The sequence below is a fragment of the Oryctolagus cuniculus genome, chromosome 15, assembly GCF_964237555.1.
Source record: "Oryctolagus cuniculus chromosome 15, mOryCun1.1, whole genome shotgun sequence".
In the NCBI taxonomy this organism is placed as follows: Eukaryota; Metazoa; Chordata; class Mammalia; order Lagomorpha; family Leporidae; genus Oryctolagus; species Oryctolagus cuniculus.
Genome location: NC_091446.1, coordinates 44480365 through 44497261, shown reverse-complemented (window position 1 = coordinate 44497261; position 16897 = coordinate 44480365). Strand labels below are relative to the sequence as shown.

At 35.1% G+C, this 16897-nt stretch overlaps 1 protein-coding gene across 3 annotated transcripts in view; it reads right to left on the bottom strand.

Moving 5' to 3' along the window:
• Positions 1-16897, bottom strand: part of PRKG1 (protein kinase cGMP-dependent 1) — a 1363231-nt gene that overhangs the window by 844393 nt on the left and 501941 nt on the right. For all 3 annotated transcript variants that reach the window (NM_001082042.2, XM_008269904.4, XM_070056974.1), the window contains 1 exon segment: positions 16226-16339. In NM_001082042.2, the coding sequence (NP_001075511.1) occupies positions 16226-16339 (114 nt within the window).

The window sequence follows — 16897 nt, the reverse complement described above, 5'->3', positions numbered from 1 at the left end:
GGCAACATGTGGGGCAAAGGACAGATACTCTGCACCCTGCAATTCTGAGAGTTTGGGGTGTCAGTCCCAGAGCTATGCTCACGCACTCTCCATGAGCTAGGGGAATTTGCCAAAGCTTCCTGGGGCCTTCAACAGAAACAGCCCATAAAAAATCCAGTCCCACCCTCGGAGATCTGGGTAATGAGTGCTGTATACCTTGTAACACCAGGACTATAACAATTCATTTTAAATTTCCCAGTGCCACTGGAATCTACCTGGTGGAAACAGGGAAGAATCTATCTGCATCCACCTCTCTGGACTCATTCCCTCAGAGTCAAATTTCCTGTATACTTTGTAGTAACTCTGTAGGACTAGAACAGGGTTCACTTCATGTTCTCCAGTCCTAGGACTAGGGTTGTTGGTATTATATGACACAGCACCAGCTGGGCTCTCCTCGTAGAACCTGCAGAAGGGTCCATCAGTAAGGCACAGTCCTAGAACCACAGCAATTTGTGTCACAAGCCGTGACATCACTCAGGCTTGCCAGTAGGACAGGGGGGCAGCTACCTTGTCTCCTACAACACCAAGAACAAGACCCTCGCTATCACATTTGCCAGGGAGACTGACATTGAACTTTGTGTGGACCAAAGACACACACCCAAGGAAACCCTTATTCATCTCCAAGCTGCACTTCTATCCCTATAAACTACAGCAAACTAGTCTACTGTGTCACTTATAGACACAGCTGACACTGATTAAGACCAAAGAGACTACAATACTGGGCTCACCTAGAACCAAAGCCAAAGCAACAAGCCAAGAGATAATCAGCATTCCAGCTAAACCATAAACTGTTTTATAATAAAACCTACTTGGCAGATGTCAACATAAGGACACAGGAGACATGCAGAAGCAAGGTAGCATGACAGCACCAAAAGAACACAGTAATCCTCCAGAATTAGATCCTGGACTGAAGGGAAACTATGAAATGACAGATACAGAATTCAAAATAATGATTGTAAAGAAACTCAATGAGATGCGAGAGAATACAGATAGTTTAAGGAAATGAGGAAATCAATGAGTGACATGAATGAAAATAATATTAAGGAGAAAGAACTCATTAAGAAGAACCAAATAGAAATTTTGGAGATTGAATCTTCAATCAGTGAAATAAAAAATACAATTGAGAGCTTTAACGGCAGAATAGACCAAGTGAAAGATAGAATTTCTGACCTTAAAGAATTTTGAAATAGCCCAATCACACAAAAATAAAGGGAAATGAATTAAAAAGAAGAACGTCTACATGAAATATAGGATACCATTAAATGACCAAATATTCATATTATAAGTATTCCTGAATGAAAAAGAAAGGAAAAAGGCACTAAGAATCTGCTAAATGAAATAACAGTTGAAAAATTTTGCAGGTCTTAAAAGAGACATGGACATCTGGATACAAGAAGCTTAAATAACCCCAAGCAGACTCAACCAAAAATGGTCTTTTCCAAGGCATGTTGCTGTCAAACTGTCAAAAATTAAAGACAAGGAAAGAATCCTAAAGACAGTAAGAAAAAAAGCATTAAGTTACACATAAAGGAAAACCAGTTAGATAACAACAGACTTCTCAGTGGAAATCTTACAGACCATAAGAGAGTAGGATGATATATTAAAGGTCTTTAAAGAAAAAAAACTTCCAACTGACAATATTACATTCAATGAAGTTATCCTTTAAAAGTGAAGGAGAAACATTTTCCTGATAAGCAAAAACTCAGAGAATTCACTACCACCAGACCAGCCTTACAAGAAATGTTGAAGTGTTCTGCATTAGAAGTAAACATGATACACTTGTCATCACCAAATTCACTAATAGAGAAGGTAGAATCAGTATCCAATCAACAAAATGACAATTCTTAGTTCTTATCTATCAATACTAACCTTGAAATTAAATGGACTGAATTCACCAGCCCAGACCCTTAGGTTTGCTGAATGGATGAAAAATCACAACCCCAGTACATATTGCCTAAAAGAAACTCACTTTAGAAACAAAGATACATACAGACTGAACGTTAAGGGCTGGAAAAAGATATATCAGGCAATTGGAAACCAACAGTAAGCAGGTGTAACTATCCTGATATTGGATAAAACAAACTTTAAAATAAACTGTAAAAAGAGATAAAGAAAGACATTGTATTTTGATAAAAGGTTCTATTCAGCAATAAGACATAACAATCATAAATATAAGTGCATCCTACACAAGACCACCCAGTTATATATGGCAAATACTGTTAGACTTTCAAGGAGAGATAGACTCCAATATAATAGTGTGTGACTTCAACACTGCACTCTCATCAGTGGACAGGTCATCCAGACGGAAAACCAATAAAGGCACACTGGAGTTGAAACATATTATTGAGCAAATGGACCTAACAGATATTTACAGGACATTTCACCTAACAGCTACAGAACACATATTCGTATCATCAGTACATAGAACATTTTCTAGGATAGGTCACATATTAGGCCACAAATCAAGTCTCAGCAAATGTACCAAGACTGAAATCATACCATGTATCTTCTCAGATAAAGGAATAAAGTAAGAAATTAACAAGAAAAACAATACAAAACTCACAAATACTTAGAAAGCAAGCAATAGTCTATTGAATGATCAATGAGTCATTGAAGAAATTAAAAAGGAAATCAAAAACTTTTTTGAAATCAATGAAAACAAAACATATTAAAAACCTGTGAGATACAGCAAAAGCAATATTAAGTTTATAGCATTAAGTGTTTACATTAAAAAAAGAAATGTCTCAGATTAATGACCTAATGATGCATCTTGAAAACTGAGAAAATTAGCAACAATCACAAAACCCTGAAATCAGCCTGAGGTGAGTAATACTAAAAATCAGAGCAGAAATAAATGAAATTGAAAGTAAAAAAAATACCCCAAAATATCAACAAAGTTGGTTTTTTGAGAAGATGAACAAAATAGATAAACCTCTAGCCAGACTAACAAAGAAAAAAGAGAAAAAACTCAAATAAAATTAGAGATGAAAAAGGTGAGATTACCACTGAAATAGAAAATAAGAAACTGTTATGAGGAACTACATGCTAATAAGCTGGAATATCTCAAAGAACAAAGTAATACTTGACAAATGAGCTAAAATCAATCCCTTCAAAAATAGTGCTGGAAGAATTGGATGTCCATGTGTGGAAGTATCAAACAAGATTTCTACTTTACTCCTTATACAAAAATGAACTCAATGACCTGATACCATCAAATTACTAGAGGAGAACACTGGGGAAACTGCAAGACATTGAAATAAGCAAAGACTTCATGGAAAAAGACTCCAGAAACACAGGCAATCAAATCAAAATATACAAATGGGATTACATCAAGCTGAGAAGTTCCTGTACTGCAAAAGAAACACTTAGTAAAATGAAGAGGCAACCAACAGAATGGAAGAAAATATTTCAAACTATGCAACTGATAGCTAGAATTTATATAAACCATGTCCATCCACTGATGATTGGATAAAGGAATGAATTACAGTAAATATACACTATGGAAAGCTACTCTGTGGTAAAAAAAAAAAAAAAAAAAAAAAAAAAAAAAAAAAAAAAAAAAAAAAAAAAAGAAATCCTATCTTTCCCAACAAAACAGTTGCAACTGGAAACCATTATACTTAGTGAAATAAGCCAGTTCCAAACAACAAATACTATATGTTTTCTCTGAACTGTGTAACTAATAGACTGGCAAAAAAGGTAATGTATAGTAGTGAAATTGACATTTTGAGTTTCAATGATGATATATAGCCCTGGTCTCTACTGATGAGGAACAGTGTTTTGTATTTTCTTATTATTTCTTGGACTTTTTACTTAGTGTAAGGTTAATCTTATGAATATAAAGTACATGTAAAGCAGATCATTGTAAGAAATTAAGAGAAGGAATAAGAGAGAAAGGAGGAGGAAGGGTGGCAGCGTGGGTAGAGAGTAGGGTACAGTGGGTAGCATCATTATGCTCTTAAATCTGTGTATATGAAATACATGAATGTTTACAAAAAAAGATACTAACTGCAAAAAATTAAAAAACAAAAAGAAAAAAAGAAAGTCTGTATCAGTATTGCAAATATGATTTTGTAAAACATTGCTTTGTATCTTTGTGAAACTAATGGTTAAGAATGCCATACTACTATAATTTTAATGATCTGTGATTACTTTAAAATTTACTGTATATTGTTACACTTGATCTTAGCCAAAAGGCCGAGAAGCGATGTATATTGTTGAAATGGTCTTTTTTTGATCCAATTATTGCCTATAGCCATTGTCTATATCCACACTAAATTAGAATGTTTTTGCCTTTCACTTATTAAACTTCTTAGTCATTGAAGTATGAAGCCTTTTCACTGTTAAGTAAATTTAAAATATGTTATCTCAAATACTAAAAAGAAAAAAGGATATGAGAGTGAGAGGGAGGAAGGGAATATCCTTGTGCTCTTAGAATTTTATGTATGAAGCAGAGAGAATCTGTTAAAAACTAAATAAAAATAAACAAAATGAAAAATAAAAAAGGGGAAAAAAAACAGAACCTTTCTCTGTTTTGCAATTCCAGGTTCCTGCTTGGGTGGGGGGTGAGGCGGCTGCAAGTGATGGCTCAAGTATTTGGGGTTCCTGCCGCTAAAGTGGAAGACCTGGGTTGAATTCCCATCTCCTGACATTGGCTCAGCCCAATCCCTGCTATTACACTTAGGGAATGAACCAGTGAATGGAAACTATGTCTCTCTTGCCTCTCTGCCTCCCAGATGTAATACAAAAATCAAAACATAAAACTATATATATTATATTTTGGGTTGAAACAGACAGGGCCATTATATTGGTAAGAATTCCATCTAATTTCTCACTTTTTCCCCACCTTGTCTTGCTTGACAAGATGTCTCAGCTTCATTCCACGCAAATTTTTAGATTTCTGCTTCAAAGCATTACATGATAATATAAGGCAATGAATATGCACAATTACCAGAACTTAGGCCACTGTATTTTTGGAGGAACTAGGAATTGCTAAATTCAAACTATAAATGAAAGGACAAAGATCGGGCCAGAAGAAAAGGAGCTTGAGTCTACTGGAGGCCAGTACTTGTATTGTCATTATGACAATTATGTCCATCAACAGCATCCTTATTCAGAAAGAATGTAGTGATTATGGGAGTTTTAAGGTTTTCCCTGAGCAACCTAAAGGGATAAATTGGACACAAATCTTGAATTTCAAGGCTGTAACTAGACATAATATCTATATGTGTCATTTGCATTTTGATGGCATGCCCAATAGCCATTTATTCTTTTTAAAATTATTTTTTAATTTATTTGTCTCTTTCTCTCTTCACTTTTCAAATAGAGTGAGAGAGAGAAAGATTGACTTAGATTGTCCATCTGCTATTTCATTCCCCAACTGCTTGCAAGGGCTGGGCCTAGACCGGGCAGTCAGGAGCCTGAAATTCAATCAGGACTCCCATGTAGGTGGCAAGGACCTAACGATTTCACCCATCCCCAGCTGTATCCAAGGTTGCCCATTAGCAGGAAGTTAAAATTGGAAGCCAAACTGGGTTTTGAAAAAAGGCCCTAACATATGGATCGCAAATATACAGAATGGCATCTTAACTGCTGCAACAAACGCCCACTCCACCCATCAATTCTTAATTTGTTTGAGGCCCTTGAGGTACTTGGCACCTTCCCAGGTCTTTGGACACACACCAAAAAAATACTCAAGCATATTCCATGGAAGTCCTCAGAAATATGCCTTGAGGGAAGCCATAACAATAGGACTATGAGACAGCACAAAGAACATTTACCTCCACATATCAAAGTCATAATCTCACAGCAGAAGTACTGCAGTGGAATGCCCAGCTTGTGTCATTTAATTGCTGTTCCCTATGTCCTTACTTGTAGTTTGGTTTTGCTGTTTGTGCTTCTTTAGTAGTTCACCTCAGTATAAATGTAAACTAACTTCCCCAGCCCGTGGCTGTGCTGAGAGGTACTTTGGGATCTGGAATCTCCTAGGGCCTCGGTTTCTGGAACATGACTTGCCCCTCTTCCTACATGCCTCTACTTAAGGGTTTCAAACTGTGCACTGGGTTCCACCACAGTACTTCTCAGGTTCTGCCAATAATGAAGGTTCCAAATGCCTTCAGAATTCTTTCTTGCTTTTATTGTATCACCTGTGACAATAACTGTTCACAGCAGAGTAAATGTTTACTGAATGCACTACCCTCTCATTTATGCATGAAGGCCTCCACAGAAACTTAGTTAATCCTTGCACATCATCAGTCAAGCCCTTACCATTTTTAAAGTAAGAGAACTGAGGCTCAGGAAAATTAAATTACTTTCTCAAAGGCATATAACCAGTAAGTGACTGAGGACAAGAACTAGGCAATAGCTTTCCAGATCCTACACTCTGAACTATCCTACTCTAATTTTGGCACAGGTCAATTTCTCTGTCTTCCACAAAACACATTCACATCAGTCCAAAATGTATTCTCTCCCCTTCAAAATTCCTCTAGATCTCTGTCTCTTGTTGGCCAAAAATTCCTTGTAATTTTCCTCTGTGTCCTTTCTCCTCTGTAGGGCTATCTTCCACCCTCCACCTTGGTGATGCTCTCTGTGGTGTTTAGCAATGACTCACAAGAATTTGGTATGAATTGAGTCTAGGAAATCCTTGATGAATGACAGTACAGATCTAAAACTGTATCTTCATCTATCAACTGCCAGAAGCAACATTTGAGATGATGTAATTCAATGTCTTACTGAGGACTGTCAAGAAGTGAGATATAGCTTAGAAACACAGGTGCACAACCTTACAAAAGTTAGTTGAGCTCTTTAAAACTCAGTGTTTCACCTGTGCAGTAAGGTTAAGGGTTCCTTTAGTGTGGGAACTGTTGTGATGGCTAGAGAGACTACATCTCTAACAAAGAATTACCAAGTCTTATTGGAAGATACTCAAAGTCAGCTTGGATTCAACTAGAGTAGTGGTTTTTAAGCTGTATTACCTGACTTGAACTCAAAATGGCAGGGAAGTACTTAGTTCAGGGAGAGGCATGAAAAGGAATAAAAGGTAAGGGACACTGCACCTCTGGACAGTTCTCCTGGAGCCTGCTCCCCAGCTCTGTAACCAGAAAAGTCTGATCTTAAAAACTTCATATAGAGTGGCACTCTATGAGATTTTTCTTTGGAAATACAACAACAACAAAAACCAGATTCAGTTAGGAAGACAATTCAAACAATGCTGCTTCACCCCCTCTTAGTCTCCCCCACCCCGCAAAATTACAGACAGCAATGATTCCAAGTCAATAAAAAGATGCTCGAATGGAAGTGGGAGGAATTATGAGGATATAAAGTATGTATTTATTAGGCTGACTATTCTTTGGGGAAAAACAAGCAGTAACTCTATAATGCGTAACTTTAGGGGACAATAGTTAGCTACCCCAGAACATTTCTTGACCCCTTCCTCTCCACCTGTAAGCAGTCAATTTTTGCTTTCTGGGACTTACTGTTAACATTCACAGTAAAAACTGAATTCTTTGGGGGCCCCTGCAGAAAGTAGCTGGTTCACCTCTTTGTCCATATTCTTCAGTATTCAGGCCTCAAACCCAAGATTGTGATAGATGGATGTCTTTCCACTTTCCAATGAGCAGAAGCTAAGAAAGAAATCCAAGACTACCTCAACTCTGATTATGAAGTAAGTCAACCCCCACCTATGGAAATACAAAAGACCTGTTCTCACAGTATTGGATTTAATCCACTAGTGAGTAGCATTTTACAAACTGAGACTTCATCAACTAAGTTGTTATTTTAAAAATGTCCATATATATGTATTTTTATCTAATTCAACCACACTCATAGCCATGAAAAAGAACAAAAAATCAAATGAAACTTTTTCTTTGTTCTTTCCTACCATTACTCTAGCCATCAAATTCAATAAATCTAAAAATGATTCTTGTTAACAATATGACCAGCAGCCCATGAGTTTTTGATTTTTTCTCCTTCCCCAATGTGTTCTTCTTTTTAATTTTCCTTCTTATTTATTCTTCAAAAGAATATGTTAATAGTCTGCACAATGCTGGTACTCTTTTACTAATGCTGTGTCTCAGTCTTTAAAAGAAAAATGCAACTTTCATTAAATACCTTGGCTCCACAGCAACAAGGGAAAAACTACAATGATGCCAACAGTAACACTAACTACTTACTAGAATGCTTGCAGTTTTCTTTTAAATTCTTCACTAAAGACCATTTGATGCATATGAGAGTCTGCATATGTGTAGGGTAACACCAATTAAACACCCGTGTGGTGTAGACCATTGGTCTGCAAGCCTTAGGCATCTTGCCTTCGGTGTATCACCTGGAAGGCTTGCTTTACACAAACTATTGTGACCCACAACCAAAATGTCTGGTTCTGCCTATCAGGGATGCCAGAGATTTTGCATTTCTAACAAATGCCCTAGTGATGCTGCTGCTGCTTTTCAAGGGACCCAGACTTCCAGAAACAGTGCAGTAAACATTTGATGTCCCTTATTTAAGGGTTCACACTGTAATGTGTGGTAGTAGTTGTATCAGTGGCTTATTCGGAAGTCTACACACCTTGTGTGAGGGCAAGAGAGAACAGGAGACACACTTACCTAGCAAGTGCTTCAAGCACCACTACCTAAACTTGCAGAGACTCCATGAGTTTTGCCCACATTTTCTTATGCAGTAAATCATGGAGAACCTCTCTCACTTACTAGACTGAGGTATTTTCAGGGTTACATTGCATCATGTATGGGATGACTGGATATAAATTATAAAGTATTTTCATAATGAAAGTACAGTCAGCCCTCCATATTCTCAGGTTCTGTATCAAGATTCAACCAAGCTTGAATTTAAAAAATAAAAATTACATCTGTACACAGACCATTTTCCTATCATTGTTCCCCAAATACAGTACAACAATTATTTACATAGAATTTATAGTGTATTTGGTATTAAAAGTCATGCAGATATTATTTAAAGCCTACAGGACACATGCATAGTTTATAAGCAAATATTACATAGTGTTATATAAGAGACTTGAACATTCAGAGATTTTGGAATCTGCAGGGGTGTTGGAACCAATTTCCCAAGGATCCTAAGCTTAGAAATTTATCCAGTCAGCAAAGATATTGTGTAAGAAGAGCAGGATTCTGATTCACCAGTCAAGTGCTGAGATTACACTTCTTCAGTAGTCAAACAAAATTGAAGGGGGAACACAAAGGCCAAAACATTTATCATGATCCAACTTTTATTTTGTTATATTACAAAAAATTTCCTTCCCTATTCTTCATTCACTGTTTTTGAATTGCTATTTAAATTTTTCATAAGTCTTACATGAATGACATTCATTGACTAGGTTTTACAAAAGAAACACAGAACCGCTTAGCAATGTCTAATGTTGAACCATAAAGTCTTATCTCATAAAACTCAAAATGTTTCAGACATTGCAAAACCTAGGTCCTGGGAATGCTTCTGATTATTCATTCTGTGTCTGGAAGGCTGTAAGCATCCGACCCTCTCCTCACTGTATCACATGAATCATCCTGTTGTAAAAGATGTACTTAATTTGAGTCTGTGTGTTAAGATCCAAAAACTTTTAAAAGGTTGTGACACTGTGAAAGTGGAATCCTAAGACCAACGGAAGCAGTCTTATTAATACACTTATATTAAAAAGCAAAACTAACCATGCAATTAAAAATCTAGAAATTTACCACAGTAGCAGCACAGCACAGTAGTATCAGACTTGTAGCCTCCCTCTAACCAGCTATGGGACCAGTCACTTAACTACTCTAGATCTTAGTTGCTTGAGCAATAAAGTGAGAGTAACACCATCACTCATCCCAAAAGCTATGAACCTGGCACATCAGTCATAGACCTCAAATGTTACCTGCTTTTACTGTTGGTTTTGACTGTTGAAGCATTCATTAGGAGCTCATCACAACCCATGGGCAGGAAAGTTTACTATAAGGTAATATAATTACAGGTAATATAATATCAATCTATGTTCCTTCTGTGTTTTTCCTCCAAATCAATCAAATAAATACTAAACATACCTCTTGGCAAATTATTAAAAGAAGGAAGATTCACTACACTAAAAATTGACCCAAGATTTACATTGTTTGGGAGCCTCATATGTTGTGGGTCTTCACTGGAAAACTAGTACTTCATACTATTAAGGAAACAGATTTTTAAAAATCAGCTTAGCTTATATTTAGATTTACTATGAAATTACCTGTGATCCTTAAAGAATAATGCCCATCAGTTAAAGCCTAAATATTCTCTAGAAATAGGAAAAATGCAAGGTACTCAATGATTGACAAAGAAAATGGAAGTAATCTATCTAATCTTCAGAAGGAATTAAGTTTACTGCCTTCCTTTGACTGTGAGAAGTGACTTTTACCCAAGAAGTACTGCTGATTTATGATGTCTACCAGGCCTGTTAAATATGGAAATTGGACCAAACATTTTTGGAAATAGTTAAATGAAAATCATAAATTTATCAGTTAGCAAGCCTTCAGAAAAAGCTTCTAAGTCTATAAAAGAATAATTTTTTCACTGATATTCTCTGCTTTGAAATTCTGTTTTAGTCTACTTAAACAATAAAGAAATGAGATTGAAAAAGGATGGCTTCTGTATATCTATTTGTTCATTCTATTGTTATGTGGCATCATTGGTGTCTAGTGAATTGATTCCTGTATTCAAGTTTCTCAGAGATTACATAATTGGATTTATGTTACTAATTTCACAGTATCCTTTAATAGAAAAATGTGATGAAAATTTTTCTAAAAGAACATCACCTAACTCAATAAATAAACATAGCTACTTCTCCAAGATGCTGCCATAAGGCACTATGTTTGAGATAATGATCTCACTTGAGACGATGAAAATTCCCGGGAAGTCACCAAACCACCTCTTCTGCATCCAAGGTCATGCCTGTGGTCATGATTGGCCTAAACTGATTCTGTGTCTTTTGTCCTTTCTTTCAGAACTCTTGGTAGAAAGCATGCATTGGAACTCAATAAGGTCCAATGGACATCTTTTCATCCTTTTTTAATATTTTCATTTACCTTTCAAATGTAGAATCAAGATGTCCCATTAGTACCGTTACTTCTTCTGCCTCTTTGCTGTGGCACAAGGAGGATGACAGTATGTGGTTACTCCTGCTCATTAAATCCTAGGTAATAACTGTACACATAGCAATTGTTTGTATTGGCATACAAAGATGCTTCATTTTCACATGTGACTATGCCTTTATCATATTTATAATGCTTGGTAGAGTCCTAAAATGATATTTCCAGTTCAAAAACTGTTTACTTCTTGATTTATTCATCTTAAGAAATTTTCAGGGTTTGCAGCTACTATAAGAACTTCATCTTCAATTCCTTTTCATTAACAATAAACTCTGGCACTGATGCCTTTTGGTCTTTTACTTATAAAAAGCACTGTGGGTTTTTGTATGTAAGATGCATATGGCATAGGTGCTCGGTGAAGGTATCATATTTAGAGTGCACAGAGGTGTTACAGCAGTAAATTTCAGTTTATTTTTCCCCATTCATCTTTTTAGCTTTCTGACAGATTTTTCTGACTCAAGTTGAGTAATACAATATTTGAAACATAGCCGCAATGGAATGTACAAGGAATTTCACTGTGTAGATTCAAATTTATTTGAAAAATAAATAGAAAATATACACCTTTAATCTTTGCTATTGAAAATTCTATGTCTCTTGGTAATATATATGTATCATCTAACTTTTAAGTTTTACTAATATCCCAGTAAAGTTTAAGGATGAAACTTGATAGTATTCAATTAAGGCAGAAACATTTTTATCATATACTATTAAAGTCATCAATTTGCCAAGATTCTTTGTAGTCTGTTTAGGCTTTGTTATATTAGTACTAAAGTATTTTAATATCGAGGAATCCTTAATACCTGTTGTAAATAATCTAAGGAGAAACAATCACTCAGATATTCTGACCAAGCAATTTCATAAATATCTACCATACCCACCACAGAGATAGTGGGGGCTCAAAAAACTTCTGGAAAAATGAGATTAAAAGATGAGCTTTTTGATGCGAAATTTTTTTGAAATCCACGTATTTATTTTTATAGCATGCATTTTCATAAACTTTTGAAGAGCCTTGTATTTAAGTACTCCTTTTTTCTTGGGTTTTTAGCTGACAGTATTTGTATGAGACCATTGAAATAACACTACCATTGGCATGATAAGATGACAATCCAAAGAGGCATGAAGCTTTAATTCAGTATCTTGAGGCAAAAAAATAAGCCAATTCATGTACAACCAAAGATGGATCGAAGGGCATTCAAACACATTAAAAAAAATCCCTGTGTAGTTACGAGAACTGGTTGTGGGAAGTCAAGGGAAAAGAGAACAACAGTATAAAAGCATTCAAAATCCCCACACAGAATGTGTGCCTCTGACTCCCTCTCTCATTGCAAACTAAATGCTTTTCTTTTTCTATTTTTAGGTTTCCAGTAATTTCAACTCTCCCATCCTTGCTATTTTGAAGAGCCATGGGCATAGAGGTGAGGTAAGAGACCCAGGGTAAGTGTAAATTGATATTGCTTTAGCTGTGAGAGCAGTAAAAGTGAAATCACAACAGGAGCGACACTTTAGGAAAACATGAAAATGATCTGCTTCCAGGTGCGGGAACTGAGTAAGCAAGGGGTATCCAATAAACATGTGAGAAATATCTGCCCCTTGTGCAGTTCGAAAATGCACGGTAAAACTCCTCTCTCCGCACAATGCCAAAATATTTAGACAGCAAGTGAAGAATTGAAACAACAATGGAGACATGAATTGTTTGGTTGTGGAAACCAACTATGAGAAGTGTTTCTTCTTTTTTCACCATGGCACCTGGAGTGTGGCCATCTCTAGTCACAGCTCATCAAGAAAATTTGAAGCAATTGAAGCCATGAATAACTTCACGATATCAATTATATTTTTGCTCCCAAAATAATGTTAATTTTATGTTTTTATATCTTATCTTGTAGGAGGGAATTAATTCATTGCTTTCTAAGACAAGAACAGATGATGTATATGATGTATATAGCTCTTCAGCATCATATCATAGATTTATTCATTCTAGATCATTACAGTTTGGATTTTCAAAAATTATTCTTCCTCATTCTAACAGATCTTCTATATATTTTACAAATTTCTCCCAGATGAAAAACCAATAACTTCCTTGATGTTACCATGATATTTCTTTCAGTTGGATTACTATGAACAAGTTTATAATCATTTTTTAGCATATGTCAATCTGAAATTTTAATAAGAAAACTATCTTTTTATATTCTAAGTTTTAAAAGAAATCCACTAATGCTATGATGACATGCATTATCAGGGGATGCCACTGAAATGTATTCATTCATGTTCTTACAAAATTTCAGAGAGTGCTTTCTTGAATGAGAAGAAGTCTTAGATGCCAACAAGGATTTAGTTACTACTGTGAAATTAAAAATACATTAAAATGCTAGATACTTCTCAGGCTCATCTAAAGGATAAAGGATCACTGGCATTCTCAAACATGAAAGAAGAGGTAAAGTTGGAGGAAAGAGAATAAAGAGCCCTGGCAAGTAAGACAGAAAAAGACATGGAGAGAAAAGCAACTATATAGGATGTGTATTCTCCAGAAGTTTATACTACTACTCTCTGCTGGGTGAATCCATTTGAAAAACACACCAAATGATCCTAACTGTTAAGAAATAACAAACAAATTTAACCAATCTGGAATATTGAGAAATTATTCAATCTATTCATCATTGTTATGAAATAACAAACAAATTTAACCAATATGGAACACTGAGAAATTATTGAACCTATAAAGCCAACAGAGTTTTAAGGCATTTTTAACATCACATGTAATGAATAAGATAGCATTGGAGTTACATTCTGCAGTCATTTGAAAAAGTAGCATTCACAAGGGTATCTAATAAGGATTATAAAGAACTCAGCCCAAAGATTCAATCATAAAGAAAGAAAAAATGGTACTTACAGCTAATAGTCCCAAGTACAATCTCCATGGATAGGAGAGGAAACTGGACACCGAAGTTGTAAATCATAGACAATCATTCTTTATACCTTACAGTTTTTATCCAATATTCAAAAGAAACAGTTGTTTGCAAATACGACTCCTTAATCATGCTCAAAATCTCTGTACTGATTAATACACTATGTTTGCACACTATAAACCCTAGGCTCTTTGCTCAAAAGGACCTCCGTATTTCAAGCAGCCATGGTGAGAAAACACACACACACACACAGATAAACACTTGATCCTTCTCTAAGACAAACATGTCTCACCATAGTTTCTTGGATGACAGATATTCTGACCCCAAAATATTTAGGATTATAATTTGCATTCAACAGCCAGTTTCCTTTTCCTGAATCAAATGTACAATGTCTATTTAAATTTCTCAAACATGAGTTCCATAGAAGTTACAGCAAATGAACACCATTTTATAGAAAGCAAAAAAGAAAATTGATCTTTTTGAATTAATCATCTTATGAAAAATCTGTTATTTAAGTAATTTAAACAGGCTATTCCATCTATTTAAAATATGTCTTTAATAAGAACTCAGTATTTCCTCAGATTAGGAATTACGTTATCAGCTGTTGACCTTTGGAAATTCTGTAGCTTCAATAGGATTCAATGAAGTATAGAAGGCTGAAATGTTTTAAAACTTTAGTATTTTGAAACTTAAAAAAAAATTCATAATTCTTAGAAAGCCTGTTTTAATTAAAATATGTAATTTTGACTTTTTTTTTACCCTAAGTGGAATATATTTCTCATGAAAATGAAGCATGACAGTAAAATTTGTCTCACTTAATGGAGCCATGCCTACTCTTTTTTCCAGTTAAGGCACTTCCTAAGTGAGTTAAAGTTGTGGCAGATTCTGTAACAGTTCACTGGACCTCATTATTCTTTGAGTCATGTAATTAAATGATCCCAAGAAATAAAATCATAACAGCGTCTATAAATCAAAGAACCCTGTTCTTTTGGAGGCCAAAAACCAAATGCCAAGAAGGACCCATCCTAAAAGAACTCGCAGTACAACTGATACCACTGTGATTTCCATTATTATAAAGGCAATTCACAAACAAGACAAGTAAGATGATTTCTGGGACTCTGGCTGGCCATGCATTCTCTATTTCTATACTATCCAAGTTTCAATTGTCAGTCACATACTATATGCTTATACAGGAACAGGAACAACAACAACAACCAACCAATGCACAAATCAGTGATATGCAGATAAAATGAATTGATATTAACAATTTAATTGTTATTTTGCCAATAGTGCTTTTAACAACACTAAAACCTAATCAGGGTAATGTGTAACTGAAATGATCCACAGGGTAATGTGTCTAAAACAGTTTTCAAACACATTTCTGGTTAGAGTTGTGATGGACCTTCCACTGTCGGCTTTTGAATTCAGCTGTTTGTTACACATTCATTATATTCTCAGGAAGGAGAGTTTTGGTTTTTTTGTTTTTTTGTTTTTTAAATCTCCCCCTAACTATTGCAGCTGCTTCTACCAAGCAACAAAAGTTGCTAGAAAAATCATATAAACACATACATGTAAAATTAGAGAAACAAGCTGCTTTATTGCCCGATTTAAAATAAGCTCAATCAGTAGAAAAGAAAAATGCTATAATATACAGCTTGATGAGCAGCTGAAGACAAAAATATACTGTCGCAGTTTTAGAATTTGAAAAAATATCATATTCAATGATGTTTGAGTGAGAAGAAGGACAATTTCTTCTCTTACTTTTTCTAAATTACTGAATAAACAAATAGGATTTGTGTGAAGAACTTCATCCAAGATAGGCATGAAAAAGTTTCACATATATCAACCTGAGGTTTCAAAGGCAGAATAAGAAAAGGCCCTGCTCCTACTTACTTCCTTTTGATGAAATTTTTATTATTTTAAATCCTACTTATGAAAATTCTTGATTAAAAATATGACTTTCATAAATCTGCAATAAATTTTTGCTAGATTGTTCATACTCAACCATTGGTAGGAAAACAAATATATCAACTGTATCGCAACACTAAAGCAAAGAATATGGATTAATAAAAAGACAAAAATTAAATCAACATTTAACCATCATCTCTTTGTCTACGAGAAAAAGACATTGAAATTATTTGAAAAATATGAAAACAGTCTTACTCTTGACGGTTGCTGTCCGGGTGCAGTTATAGAGAATGGCCAACTCCCCAAACACTTTTCCTGGACCCATGGTGCACAGCTTCACCCCTTCTTTTGTAACTTCAACTTTCCCATCTAAAAAGCAAAAGGGAATATATTTTATCTTAATTCTTTCTCTTGGTCTATTTCATTTTTTGCATTTCTGATATGAGATGGAAATGCCAGCCCCATGTTTTAAAACAGAAAGCATTCACCAAATTTGTCATTCGGATGCTATGAAAGAATTCCAACAAAATATATAAGAAATACATACATTTTCTGAAATTCATCACGTATTAGAAGATTTAAGATGAGACTCAAAGAAAAAAATACCAGGAACGATGGAGCCAAAAATGTAAACGTTATTCTAAATGTGATATTAGTAAACTGTAGTAATTCTAATTTTAACATCATTTTGAATCTGAGAGAAAACTAGCGTAAGTGGATATATTTCCCACAGCAAAGTCCACATTTGGTAATTCCCTTTGAGTAAGTAGCTATTATGAAGTTACTTTGACCCTTGGCCATTATTTAATTGCAGCACAATTTGTTGAAGAAACTGTCCTTGCTCCAGCGATTGATTTTACCTCCTTTGTCAAATATAACTTGGTTGTAAATGTATGGATTGATTTCTGGCATTTCTATTCTGTTCCA